General features: G+C 41.7%; 1 protein-coding gene across 1 annotated transcript in view; it reads right to left on the bottom strand.

The window, feature by feature from the left end:
• The window catches only part of LOC140395776 (uncharacterized), a 187,344-nt gene that overhangs the window by 167,490 nt on the left and 5,056 nt on the right, over window positions 1-14,798 (bottom strand). The window contains exon 8 of the mRNA XM_072483934.1: window positions 190-354. Coding sequence (XP_072340035.1) covers window positions 190-354 — 165 coding nt within the window. The remainder of the gene's footprint in view (window positions 1-189; window positions 355-14,798) is intronic.

Genomic DNA, 14,798 nt, shown 5'->3' with positions numbered 1-14,798 from the left:
TACTAATGTAACCTAGGCATTTTTAAACAACACGAATGAGCAAATCACATTTGTGCATTATTTTTTGGGTAATTGAGGGCACCCATATGCTATACTCCATTGACAATCTTCAGTTGAGTGTTTCTACACTTGGATTTGGCAGAACAAATAGAAATGGTAGAACTGATAAGGGCGCAATCGCATACACACCACTTGTTGAAGTGAGAGATGTTGTGATCGATACTTCTGGAGTTGTCAATGATTCTGTGGAGCTCAGTGCGGCTGTTGTTGCAATTGTACTTGTTGAGGGAGCAGCTGATGTAACAGTTTGCGCTGTAGTGGATGTCTGTATGTTTGCAGTTGACTGTTCTGTTGCTGCGGTTAAAATAGATGACAGCCTTAAAGAGGTATACAGCATGTCTGGAACAAGATCCTAACATTTCAGCTGAAAATCTATCTTCTTAACATGATATAGAGTAAAACTAACTGATGACCATGATACAATGCAGAAATCAGAAAATGGAATTTGCATATTATTCTACTCTGCAAATTGACAGCCAAAATCATGTCAAATTCTTCAGTTCCATTTCCATTATGTGATTTTATACTTGCAGCCGGTGAAACAGTTCAGAATATTAGAAGTCAGCAGAGAGCACTCAAACTCACCACTTGTTGAAAGGATTGATGTTGTCATTGTCGTTGTTTCAGGTGTCGCTGATTCAATGGAGCTTGCTCCAGATGTTGGTGCTATTGTACTTGGTGAGGTTGGTGCTGATGTAGATGTTGGTGCTTCAGTGGAAGGCTGTATACTTGCTGTCGAAACTGATGGCTCTGTGATTTAAAAAGTGTATATTTCTAAGGTAACTGAAAAGGATGGATCAATTTATAACAGGTTTTATTCATATGTATGTTATAGTTTTTGTCAAATCACATGTAAATGGGAAGACAATAAGCTGGATAAAATAACCTGGAATTGTGACAACATTAGAGAACCAATTGTGTTTTACATCTCATTAACCCTGTGCAATTATAGGAAACTACATTCTGCTGAAATCTTCTGATGGTTTTTGCTGTGTACTTCTATCTTCCAGCAGTTTCAAATGATTAATATTGGAATAGGTGCAAAGAGTGTTTTCAGTTACTCACCACTTGTTGATGGGAGTGACGTAGTGTATGTCAACTGTTCAGTTGTTGATGTTTCAGTCGAGCCCACTGTCGATGTTGATGCTGGTTGACTTGTTGCGGGAGTAGATGTTGGGGAGGTCAATGCTGCTGTGGTTGTCTGTGTGCTTGTAGTTGATGTTTCTGCCGCTATTATTGAAAGAAGTAATGATTTTATTCAGTTACACGGAGCATGGGTAATATGTTACAATTTGTCCACAACAATTGACCTTAAAATAATGTTGATACTCATGTATCATGGGATTTACTGAGTCATTTAACATGGCTTTGTTTTAACTGAAGGTACACCTCCAGGGAATATGAGCCCCAGATTGTTCCATGTTGAATTATAGCCATCACCGTAATAATATATTATTTTCATATTACATTTCTTTCTTTCTAACTATGAGTAGTTTTCAGGACTGAGGATGGAATATGTGCAAATGGTGTTTTTGGTTAGTCACCATTTGTTGATGGGGGTGATGTAGTTCCTGTTGTTGCTTTTGTAGTTGATGCTTCCATGGAGCTCACTGTAGGTGTTTGCGCTGTTGTACCTGTTGGGACGGAAGCTGATGTTGAGCTTTGTGCTACTGTGGATGTCATTGAATCATAGAATGTACAGTGCAGAAGGAGGCCATTCAGCCCATCGAGTCTGCACTGGCCCTTGGAAAGAGCACCCCACGTAAGCCTAGAACTCCGCCCCATACCGGTAACCCAGCAACCCCTTTGGACACTAAAGACAATTTATCTTGGCCAAACCACCTAACCTGCACAACTTTGGACTGTGGGAAGAAACCGGAGCACCCGGAGGAAACCCACGCATACACGGGGAAAATGTGCAGTCTCCGCATGGACAGTGATCTAAGCCAGGATTCGAACTCGGAACCTGCGAGCTGTGAAGCAACTGTGCTAACAACTGTGCTACCGTGCTGCCAATGTAGTTGCAGCCAAAGTTTCTTCTCCTGCTGTGAAAATAGGTGATAGACTTAGAAAGTGCACATAAAGCATGGAAAAACACACAAACCTTCAAGCCCAAAACAAAACTTCCTTGAACTCCTATATCATGGATATCACTAATGTGACCTTGACACGTTAAAACATCATAAATGAGAAAATCTCTTCTTCTCATTGTTCTACTTGGGGCAAGTGAGGGCAGCCACATGATATATTCCTTTGATAAACTTCAGTAAAGTGTTTCTTCACTTGGAGTTAGTGAACAAATACAACTGGTGGAACTGATAGTGCAGCACTCGTATACTCACCGCTTGTTGACGAACGATATGTTGTTATTGATGCTTCTGGATTTATCAATGTTTCTGTTGAGCTCAATGCGGTAGTTGGTGCAATTGTACTCATTGACGATGGAGGTGATGGAACAGCTGGTGTTGCAGTGGATGTCTGTATGTTTGCAGTCACCTGTTCTGCTGCTGCAGTTCAAATACATGACAGACTTATAAAGGTATACAACATTATAGCTGAAAATCCACCTTTATAGCATGATATAACGTGCAACTAACTAATGGCCATGTTGCAGAGCAGAAAACACAAAGTGGCATTTGCATGTTATTTAACTCTGCATATTGATAGCCAAAATGATGCCATATTCTTCTGTTAAATTTCCATGGTGTGTTTTTATACTTGCAGTTGGTGAAACAGATCAGAATATTAGAACTGAGCAGAGAGCACACATACTCACCACTTGTTGAAAGGATTAATGTTGTTATTGTCGTTGCTTCAGTGGTCGACGATTCTTTGGAGATTGCTCCAGATGTTGGTGCTATTGTACTTGGTGTGGTAGGATTTGATGTGGATGTTGGTGCTGCAGTGGAAGTCTGTGCATTTGCTGTCGATACTGATGGCTCTGTGATTTAAAAAGTGTGCATTGTAGTCGATGGAACTATCAGGTGGATCAACATATAACAGTTTTTACTCATATTGGTGTTATAGTTTTTGTCAAATGACATGTATAGGGAACTATAATGAGCTGGATAAAATAGCCTGGAATAGTGATAACATTAAGGCACCAACTGTGTTTTACACGTCATTAATCCTGTGCAATTATAGGAAACAACATACTGCTGAAATCTCCTGATGGTTTTGCTATGTACTTCCATCTTCCAGCAGTTTCAAATGATTAATATTTGAATTGCTGCATAAGTGTGATTTTGTGTGCTCACCACTTGTTGATGAGAGTGACGTAGTGTATGTCGACTCTTCAGTTGTTGATCCTTCAGTAGAGCCCACTGTTGATGTTGATGCTGTTTGACTTGTTGCGGGCAGCGATGATGGGGAGCTTTGTGCCTCTGTGGTTGTCTGTGTGCTTGTAGTTGATGTTTCTGCCGCTATTATTGAGATAGGTAATGATTTTATTCAGTTGCACAGTGAGCATGGGTAATATATTATCATTTTTCCACAATGTGTGTCCATTATATTATGTTAATACTCATGTATCACGTGATTTGCTGAGTCACTTAACATGCTTTTGTTTTAACTGAAGGTACAGCTCCAAGAGATACGAGCACCAGATTGTTCCACGTATTACAGCCATCACCATCATATTATATTATTTTCTTGCTGCCTTTATTTATTTCTACCTGAGTCGTTTTTCGGGACTGAGAATGGAATAGGTGCAAAGAGTGCTCTCGGTTACTCACCACTTGTTGATAGGGGTGGTGTAGTGCCTGTTGTTGCTTCAGTAGTTGGTGCTTCAGTGGAGCTCACTGTGGCTGTTTGCGTTGGTGTACTTGTTGAGACGGGAGCTGATGTTGAGCTTTGTGCTGTTGTGGATGTCTCAGTAGTTGCAGTGGATGTTTCTGCTACTGCTATGGAAATAGATATTAGACTTAGAAAGTGTATAAAAAGCACGGATAAACACACAAAACGTTGAGCCCATAAATCAACTTCCTTGAAATCGTGTGTCATTGATATTGCTAATGTAACCAAGACATGTTGAAACATTACGAATGAGTAAATCTCATCTGCACATTATTCTACTTGGGTCAACTGTAGACAGCCACATCCTATACTCCTTTGATAATTTTCAGTACAGTGTTTCTACACTTGGAGTTGGCAGAACGAATAGAAATGGTAGAACTGAAAAGAGAGCACACGTACACTGACCACTTGTTGAAGGGAGAGATGTTGTGATTGAAGCTTCTGGAGTTGTCAATGTTTCTGTTGACCTCAGTGCGGTTATTGTTACAATTGTACTCGTTGGTGGTGGAGCTGATGTAACAGTTTGTGCAGTAGTGGAAGTCTTTGGGCGGGTATCTCCCGCAACTGGCTGGATGGCGCGTGCCGGCACCAAGAGCGGCGCGAAGCACTCTGGCGTCGGGCCGACCGGAATGTGCATAATCCTCCGCACTTCCGGGGACTAGGCCGGCGACGGAGGGGTTGGCGACATGCCAACGGGTGTCGAGGTGCCGACACGAGCTGTCGCATGCGTGATTCCACGCATACGCAGACCGGCCGGCCTGTTTCCTGCGCATGCCCAGGGGGGTTCTTCTCCGCGCCGGCCATGCCGGAGCCCCACGGAGGCCGGCGCGGAAAGAAAGAGTGCCCCCATGGCACAGGCCCGCCTGCAGATCGGTGGGCCCCAATCACGGGTCAGGCCACCGTGGGGGCACCCCCCTGGAGCCAGATCCCCCCACGCCCACCCGAGGAATCACCTAGCCAGCCTACATGCCAGGTCCCACCATGATGGACCATGTCCATTTCACACAGGTGGGTCTGGCCAGGAAGCGACGGCTGTTTGGCCCATCGGGGCCTGGAGAATTGCCGGGGGGGGCTGCTGCCAACGGCCCACGACCGGCGCGACGTAAACTCCGCCCCTGCCCGCAAACCGGCACCGGAGAATAGAGAAGCTGGCGTCGGAGCAGCGGGGCGGGATTCATGCCGCCCTCCGGGAATTCTCCGACCTGGCCAGGGGCGGGGTGTCAGAGAATCCCGCCCTTTATGTTTGCAGTCGACTGTTCTGTTGCTGCGTTTAAAATTGGTGACAGTCCTAAAGAGGTGTACAGCATATCTAGAACAAGACCCTCATATTATAGCTGTGCAAACTCCACATGACAGTGACCCTGGGCCGGGATCGAACCTGGGTCCAATGCACTTTGAGGCTGCAGTGCTAACCACTGTGCCACCATGCCAACAATGTTAAACATTCATACATGAATATCTCACAGTATTATTACCAATCTCTTCTTGCTCATATCATTGATAATCTGAGAAATATGATCAAATATGATCAAAAGCTCAGTTGTGTGTGATATTTATTTTTCTACATAAATTGACGTTATGGTCAAACTTGAAACAGATTGCATTTTATTACCGAAGGCTAGTAACAAAATTGATTTTGCAGGAGCAGTTCAGTGAACTGAGATCTTTGGGCAACAGTAAGGACAGTCCCGTTTTCAGTTACATTTATAGTAAATATACAAATTCTTAATTTTTAAACCCTACCTGTAGCCACTAATTCTACTGATTGAATCAAAATTCATTGAGCACCAGATTTTACTTTTAATTCCGACGTTTCCCACTCAATATGTGCTTTAGCATTTACATTTCCAAATTTTAAAAGTTTAATCAATATCTTTTCAGGCAATCATATTCACCACATAGTTTAAGTTCTACAATAAAGTAAAAATAAAATTCTTGCATGATGTAGCACCTTTCACGAACATCTGATATCCCTCAGCACATTATAGCTAACAAAGTTCTTTTTCTGAAGGATAGTCACTGTTGAAATGTTGCAAGCTCACATACAGCAGTGCGATCATGGCCAAATAAACTGTTTTCTGTGATGTTGGTAGAGAGATATCTCCCTGCTCTTTTTCACAATAGTGTGTGGAACATTTAACTTCAGTAACTTCAGAGTCAGTGATGAGTGCAACACCCCACTGGTGTGACAATATAGATTTTTGCACTTTAGTCCTGCGGTTGGACTTGAACCTGCAAGTTTCTGAAACATTGGTGAGAGTGCTCTCAACTAACACAAGAATCAATGTTTATCTGTGTATTAGTTCCAGCGCGGTCCTAAACTGAGCAAGAGAGAATGTGCTTATAATTTCAGTATGGCACAGAGAAAGCTTTCACAACATGTTTATTGTCTCAGGTCAAGTTGTTGTAAGATTGTAGAGATACTAAACAACAATATTAACAGAACCAAGATAGTTATAATACTTACTGGTTAAAACAATTGATTCATGATAACCTGAAAAATCAGAAATGAAATGGATGACTTAAGGAGGTGAAATAACTTTATGTTAAAACTGCAATTAATTACATGTGTCAGATACAGATTAGTAATAATCTTTATTAGCGTCACAAGTAGGCTTACATTAATACTGCAATGAAATTACTGTGAAAATCCCCCAGTTGCCACACTACGGAGCCTGTTCGGGAAACGGAGGCAGAATTCAGAATTTGCAATTCACCCAACAAGCAGGCTTTTGGGACTTGTGGGAGCACCCGGAGGAAAGACGCGCCGACACGGGAGAAATTGCAGACTCCGCACAGTCACCCAAGCCAGAAAGCGAACCTGGGTCCTTGGTGTTGTGAAGCAGCAGTGCTAACCATTATGCTACCGTGCCGCCCACTTACTCAAGTGTCAGATATTGTGATGGCTTGGATACGATATTGCACATTTTCAAAGTTAAACTTTTCAAAACTCTAAAGTGGATTTCACACAATAATTGTTTTTGTTCATTTAGCTGTTTGCTTTCACCAATGAATAGACTAGAACCAGCAGAGCAATAACAAGATGCGGTCACCTGATCAGGAGTGAATGACAGTGAGTAAGAGGCAACAGGCCAAGGATAAGGAAGCCAACAGAGTAGCAGAGAATCAGTCGACAGGAATTGACAGTTAAAAAAATGATTGTAAAGTTAGAGCATTGCTTGCGAGTGAGGTGGCGGTAGGATGGCAGAGCAGCAGTAGTGGGAATGTCTCTGAAATAAAGATTTCACCAGGTACATGTATGTAAAATCAGATCAATATTTAATGAAAATGAGCACTTACCATTGACAAAGAGGCTGTTGCTGTCCAGTGAATACGGTCCGAAGGTGGTGATGCCCTGCGTGTTGTTTTGGAATTCATGGTAGAGGAGAACTTTATCAACTTGAGCAGTAGCACTCCAAGTGCAGATTGCCTCAACCGTACTGCTGCCATCACTTGCAGGCCTGCCACATACACAAACCAGGTGATTAATTTGTTTTAAAATTTAACGCAGAATCATTGAATGGCTGGGTTTTTGTGTTCCGCGGTGAAGCATGAGCACTAGCCACTCGCCTCATAGAAAGCCTCGCTGTGAGATTTCACGTTCTCTGTGGCAAGAAATCCAACTCTTTCAATGTGCAATTGATTGTAAGATTGTGAATGGGGATTGCCAGTGCGAGACTGCAACAGTATCACTCCCAGGTAATAATAATAATAATCGCTTAATGTCACAAGTCGGCTTCAATGAAGTTACCGTGAAAAGCCCCTAGCCGCCACATTCCGGCGCCTGTTCAGGGAGGCTGGTACGGGAATTGAACCTACGATGCTGGCCTTGTTTTGCTTAACAAGCCAGCGATTTAGCCCAGAGTGCTAAACCAGCTCCAGGTAGCCCAAAAAACAATTACATTCAAGAATTGTCATAGACAGCCAAGCAGGAAATGAATAACATGTACAATCAAATCACTCTCAAAATACATTGCTGAGAATAAAATATAGATTGTGACATTCACATGGATTTAAGTTAGAAACATTGAGTACTGATATTGACTCCTTGTTGAATAAAGGCTTAACCTTCTGGTGATGGCTCACAGTAATGTCAGAGTGGAAAATGGGAAATGTCGGCAAATCAAATGATTTCAGTGATTGCTGGCACTGGGTGGATGGGGTGGGGGTGGGAGTGAGCTTTGTGTTGGGGGTGAGGGGGTGGTGGGTCTGGTGTTGGTGGATCCTCATCGAAGCTTCATTTTCCCTGAACTGGCAGAGCAGTGGATCACAAGCAGCAAATGTAGGATTTCTGCATTAACCTGCACCATATTGACAATGAAAGCTGACTAGGCCTCGTGGGTTTCCTCCGGGTGCTCCCGTTTCCTCCACAGTCAAAGATGTGCAGATTAAGTGAATTGGCCTTGCTAAATTGCCCCTAAACGTTAGGTGGGGTTACGGGGATATGGCGGGGAATTGGGCCTAGGTAGAGGCTTCTTTCGGAAGGTCAGTGCCTACTCATTGGTCCTCCTTCTGCACTGTAGGGTTTCTATGGTGCAAAGAAATATCTGCAGTGGTTGGAACAATTTTGTGAGTTGCTCAAAAGACATACACAGAAGGTTTTGTTATTGGATTACAACCGCGTCAGGGTTTGTCACACAAATTACCTAATCAACCTGCATTGTAGTCAGTATTTATCATTGATTCATGGTTTAATAAATGTTTATTACCTTGGTGAAATTTCATCCAAATTGTTGTGACAGTTTTACCCAGAGTAAAGATAAATTAACCTGTTGACAAGGTAAAGGGTCTTACAAAGTACCCCACAAGGGGGGTGGCAGCTGGGTTTGGGAGGGTGGTTGTGTCACTCACATGGTGGAGCAGAGTACGTCAGGAAAGATTTTGTTGGGCACAGGGTACCTGATTAGGAGCCACCACTCTCACCCTGTGGTTGATATCTGCTAAGCTTTACGAAGTGACCTCGCCAAGTGTCCTGGGCACCGCAAACCACTGGTAATATACCATTGTTGGGAGGAAGAAGCCCTTAATTGTGTATTTGGATGTTTAGAATGGTCTAATTGGCCTATGGGCAAGCAGGCTGTTAACTATCTCCCACAGTTCATTAAATATCAATAGAAATAGGTGTGATGCTGCAAATATGGAACCCAAGTTATTTTGCCAACTTGGCAGCACCGCCGTGTTCCCACACACCTACCCCACTTGGGAAAGGTGGGGAATGGGGAACACGTCAAATTCTGGCCATAGTGTCTTATCTCATTTTGTTGTCACAGATAAAGTAACAAATAGCTAGTGCATTGGAGTTGGTCTTTCAAACTGAAAACTGTGGTTTTCTCTGCCTTATTGTTTCACAATGGGAAGGAGGGCTACCTGCAGCCTCCCTGTTCATCTACGGCTACATTATTCAATACCTGAGGCAAAACCATTTTCTCCGAGCCAAGAGTGCGGACATATTTCACAGTCAGAGTTTTGAAGTGACTTCCGCTTTGTGGGGAAGGTCATGGAATCATGAAATGGTGGAAGATTGGGTATGTGGGGTTTGCAACGATGCAGTTTGACAATGACCTCATCAATCCATGACATTGAGAAAATCATTTTCTAACACTTTTCAAATTTTATTTAACTTTTTAAAACCTGGTCACTGGAACATCAACATAAAAATTCAGTTGTGGATTCAGTTTAACTTGGACTGTTCGGAATAATGTTAATTTCTTACCTGAAAGACACAGACTGACAATTTATGAATTTTGACTTGACATTGCTATTGCCAAACAGATTATTGAGCTGTAAGGAATTAAAATGTTGCATTTTAGTACGAAAAATACATTGAAAGCGAATATTTTCTTTCAAAATTACTTGGACAACCATACCTCTTCACGGATTTTGCTTGAGTTTGCTATATACAACGGCGAACTGAGATTTTGCAGACTTGATGTGAATGACAGTGTGAGCACAGTGAAGGTTACATTAAACTCTTTTGCCTGTGTCCCTAGATTTGGATTGACTGTTACAGGAACAATTGGGGGTTCCACTATAAAAACAAAAGATGCAAAAATAATTAAGGTCAAAAAATCTACATATTTTCAAGTAAGGATGACAAGTTATTAGCTCAGATTTATTTGAGACTGGTGAAGGAACAGCTTTGGCTGTCCACCTCTGTTCAGTTGCCCAGAGACTTCTAATGACCTTGCCAGCAGAAATTCTTACTCTTCCATTGGTGGCTTGAATTTTGTAAACTCTCAATCGAGTAGGAAATCTGCTAACCAATGAAATTGGAGTATCTTCATAGAAGGCAAAGCAGGAAATAATAAACAGGAAGCATTTATTAAATTTAAATCATTGTTCAGAAACTGAAATAAAGTGTGTTTTTTAGGAGCAAGACGGAAAAGAGCAAAACATTTAATTTTAAAAAGTCTGCAACATTATTTTTCTTCTAAGGAATGATAAGTTCACCCTGAAATGATATTTTTTTTGACGGTCAGAGAGGATGTTCAGAAATAATTCTGGCGTACTAATGCATTGAAAACATAGTTACTTCTGATTGAAATAGACTTGAATATGTCATCAGCATTTGTCACAACTTTAGTAGCACCTAACCCATGTTTACAACAGTGATTTTGTTGCAGATCCATCAGCAAAAACAGCTGCAAGACAGCCGATGAAGGAAAAGAATATAATTGACAGCAGCTTCCACATTTTCATGTTTAACTGTACATGTGCAGATTCCGGAGGTCGATGTTAATTTTACTCTGAAACAATATTGATGACTGAAAAGCTCACTATTATCAGTAGAGTACATTATTGGCTTTCCAAGGAGATCTGCCTGATGCCTCAAATTACAGAAATTGAACAGGCTGGAGAAGCCACACACGAAGTATCCCATCAATTTAGCTTCCTGTACAGCCATAACCTCAGATTTCTTTGATTTTCCAATAGTTGTATTATCTATATGATACATTGCATCTGGGTGGAATCTGCTGATTAATTCTGTTTGAAATTTCATTAGCTTCCATCTGCAACCCACTGACCCAACCCTACTGCAACCTGGCAGTCAATATGTGACCAAAGTCCAATCAGGTTAATGGTGCGGCTGAATGATGCATTCCTGTAAATCACTGCCCAGAATATGCATGAGGGTGAGATCTGCTTCCACCTCTCTATATTTCCAAACATCAGAGATATTCCAACTTACAGACGTGGAAACTATTTCAATTGATGGTACAAAAACACTTCTTAGACAAAGATCAAAATAATTGATAGAACTCCCCTGCATAAATATGCAGCTCATTGTTGTTGCTGCGTGTACCTGTCATTAGGCTGGTTGTTCCTGTTGTAAATGCTTCATTGGTAGTCACGGGCACAGCTGAGCTTGTTGAGGTTTGAATAGCTGTAGAAGGAGTTTCTCTGCCTGATGGTGTCGATGTTTCTGTTGCACGAAAGAGAACATTCAGTACATAGACAGTACATAGAACATACAGTGCAGAAGGAGGCCATTCGGCCCATCGAGTCTGCACCGACCCACATTAATCCCTCACTTCCACCTTATCCCCGCAACCCAATAACCCCTCCCAACCTTTATGGACACTACGGGTAATTTAGCATGGCCAATCCACCTAACCTGCACGTCTTTGGACTGTGGGAGGAAACCGGAGCACCCGGAGGAAACCCACGCGGACACGGGGAGAACGTGCAAACTCCGCACAGACAGTGACCCAGCGGGGAATCGAACCTGGGACCCTGGCGCTGTGAAGCCACAGTGATAATCACTTGTGCTACCGTGCTGCCCCTACATTGTTACACAAATGTTCATATCCTATCATCCTATTCTTTTGCCTTCAAAGTATGAAGCTGCTGCTTTAGCTGGGTATGGGGTGAAATTCTGATGTTAACACAGGGTGACGTATTGAGATTTAATAATGGAGCATATACCAGCCCTGCTTAAATTGGAGCTCGATCGGCAATATGATTATCCTTCCATTACCAATAAGTCCTTGAGCGGGAATTGAACCCACAGCTTCTGGTTCAAATGTAGGGACACATTTGAACCTACATTCTAGAGCCAACACAATCATGGGCTATCTTTCCATTCTGTACTTCTAACTTGACAGTAGATTGAAAAGATTCAGAAATTTACAACTGATAAAAGAGCACTCGCAAACTCATTACTTGTTGAGAGGAGGGAGGTCGTCATTGTCGTTGATGCTTCAAGGGAGGTTCCTGTAGTTGTTGGTGCTAATGTACTTGTTGAGGGAAGAGCTGGTGTGGAGGTTTGTGCGACAGTGGATGTCTCCATATTTGCAGTGAAATGTTCTGTTGCTGTTACTGAAATAGAGGACAGCCGTAATGAGATATGCAGGCATGGAGCAGCATTCTAGGCGATGAGGAGGTCGCCTTCATAGTTTCATATATTGTTGGCTAATTAACATGGCCAGGCGGCAAGGCAGCAATGGTCAAAAGGCAGTTGCACATTATTCCACATTATGATAGCTGATATAAAGACTCTCATTGTTGTTACATTTCCATTATGTGTTTTTAAAGTTGCAGCAGGTGAATTAATTCAGAATATTACAATAGAATGGAGAGCAATAATACTCACTGGAAAGGAGTGATGTTGTTATTGTGGTTTCTTCAGTTGTCGATGATTCAATAGCGCTTGCTCCAGATGTTGGTGCTATTGTACTTGGTGTGGTAGGTGCTGATGTAGATGTTGGTGCTGCAGTGGAAGTCTGTGCTGTCGCTACAGATGGCTCTGTGATTTAGAAAGTGCACTTTGTTATTGAGGGAACTAGAAAGGATGGATTAAAATATAAAAGATATTATTCATATTTGTGTTATACTTTTTGTGAAATGACATGTATATGGACTATAATCAGCTTCATAAAATAGCCCAGAATTGTGACAACATTCGGCCACCAATTGTGTTTTACATCTCATTAACCCTGTGCAATTAACGGAAACAACATACTGCTAAAATCTTCTGATGGTTTTTGCTATGTACTTCCATCTTCCAGCAGTTTCAAATGATTAGTGTTTGAACTGCTGCATAAGTGTGATTTTGTGTGCTCACCACTTGTTGATGGGAGTGACGTATTGTATGTCGACTCTTCAGTTGTTGATCCTTCAGTAAACAGGAAGCATGGGTAATATATTATCATTTTTCCACGACGGTTGTACTTTATATCATGTTAAGACTCATGTATCATGGGATATGCAGAGTCATTTAATATGGCTTTGTTTTATCTGCATGTACAGCGCCACGAGATATGAGCACCAGATTGTTCCATGTGTAATTAGAGCCATCAAGTTAGTTTAATTTTATTTTTATACTGCCTTTATGTGTTTCTAACTGCAAGTAGTTTTTCAGCACTGAGAATGGAATAGGTGCAAAGAGTGCTTTCGCTTTCTCACCACTTGTTGATGGAGGTGGTGTCGTGCCTGTTGCTGCTTCAGTCGTTGGTGCTTCAGTGGTGCTCACTGTAGGTGTTTGCATTGTTGTACTTGTTGAGACGGACGCTGATGTCGAACTTTGTGCTGCTGTGGATGTCTCTGTAGCTGCAGCGGAAGTTTCTTCTACTACTATGAATATAGGTGACAGACTTAGAAAGTGCATAAAAGGCATAAAAAAACCACACAAAATGTTGAGCCCAAAATTCATCTTCTTTGAACTCCCGTATCATGTATATTACTAATGCATGATAAGCATTTTAAAATAAATCGGATGATCAAATCTCATCTGCGCATTATTCTTTTTTGGGCAATTCTGGGCAGCCCTATGCTATGTACTCCTTGACAATCTTCAGTTGAGTGTTTCTACACTTGGATTTGTCATAACAAATAGAAATGGCAGAACTGATAAGGGAGCAATTGCATATTCACCACTGGTTGAAGTGAGAGATGTTGTGATTGATGCTTCTGGAGTCGTCAATGCTTCTGTGGAGCTCAGTGCGGTTGTTGTTGCAATTGTACTTGTTGAGGGAGCAGCTGATGTAACAGTTTGTGCTGCACTGGATGTCTGTATGATTGGAGTCGACTGTTCTGTTGCTACGGTTAAAATAGATGACAGCCTTAAAGAGGTATACAGCATGTCTGGAAAAAGACCCTAACATTATAGCAGAAAATCTATCTTCATAACATGATATAGAGAACAACTAACTAATGACCCATGTTACAATGCAGAAATCAGAAAATGGAATTTGCATATTATTCTACTCTGCAAATTGATAGCCCAAATCATGCCATATTCGTCCGTTAAATTTCAATTATGTGTTTTTAGACTTGCAGTCGGTGAAACAGTTCAGAATATTAGAACTGAACAGAGAGCACTCAGACTCACCACTTGTTGAACTTATTGATGTTGTTATGGTTGTTGCTTCAGGTGTCGATGATTCAATGGAGCTTGCTTCCGATGTTAGTGATATTGTACTTGGTGAGGGAGGTGCTGATATAGATGTTGGTGCTGCAGTGGAAGTCTGTGTATTTGTTGTCGATACTGGTGGCTCTGTGATTTAAAAAGTGTACATTCTTATTGAGGGAACAGGAAAGGATGTATCAATATATAATTGTTTTTAGGCATATTTCTCTTATAGTGTTTAGTGAAATGACATGTATACGGAAATATAATGAGTCCCAAAAGACGTGCTTGTTAAGTGAATTGGACCTTCTGAATTTTCCCTCAGTGTACCCGATCAGGTGCCGGAGCGTGGCGACGAGGGGATTTTCACAGTAACGTCATTGCCGTAATAATGTAAGCCTGCTTGTTGCAGTAATATAGATTATGATTATAGCTAATAAAATAGCCGAGTATTTTGACTACAATGGCCACCAATTGTATTTTACATATCATTTATCCGGTGCAATTATAGGAAACAATATACTGCTGAAATCTCCTGATGGTTTTTGCTATATACTTCGATCTTCCAACTCTTGTCTGGAGTCACATGTAGGTC

This window comes from Scyliorhinus torazame, chromosome 18 (assembly GCF_047496885.1).
Source record: "Scyliorhinus torazame isolate Kashiwa2021f chromosome 18, sScyTor2.1, whole genome shotgun sequence".
In the NCBI taxonomy this organism is placed as follows: Eukaryota; Metazoa; Chordata; class Chondrichthyes; order Carcharhiniformes; family Scyliorhinidae; genus Scyliorhinus; species Scyliorhinus torazame.
The sequence above is the reverse complement of the archived record's forward strand: the minus strand, read 5'-3'. Positions and strand labels throughout refer to the sequence as shown.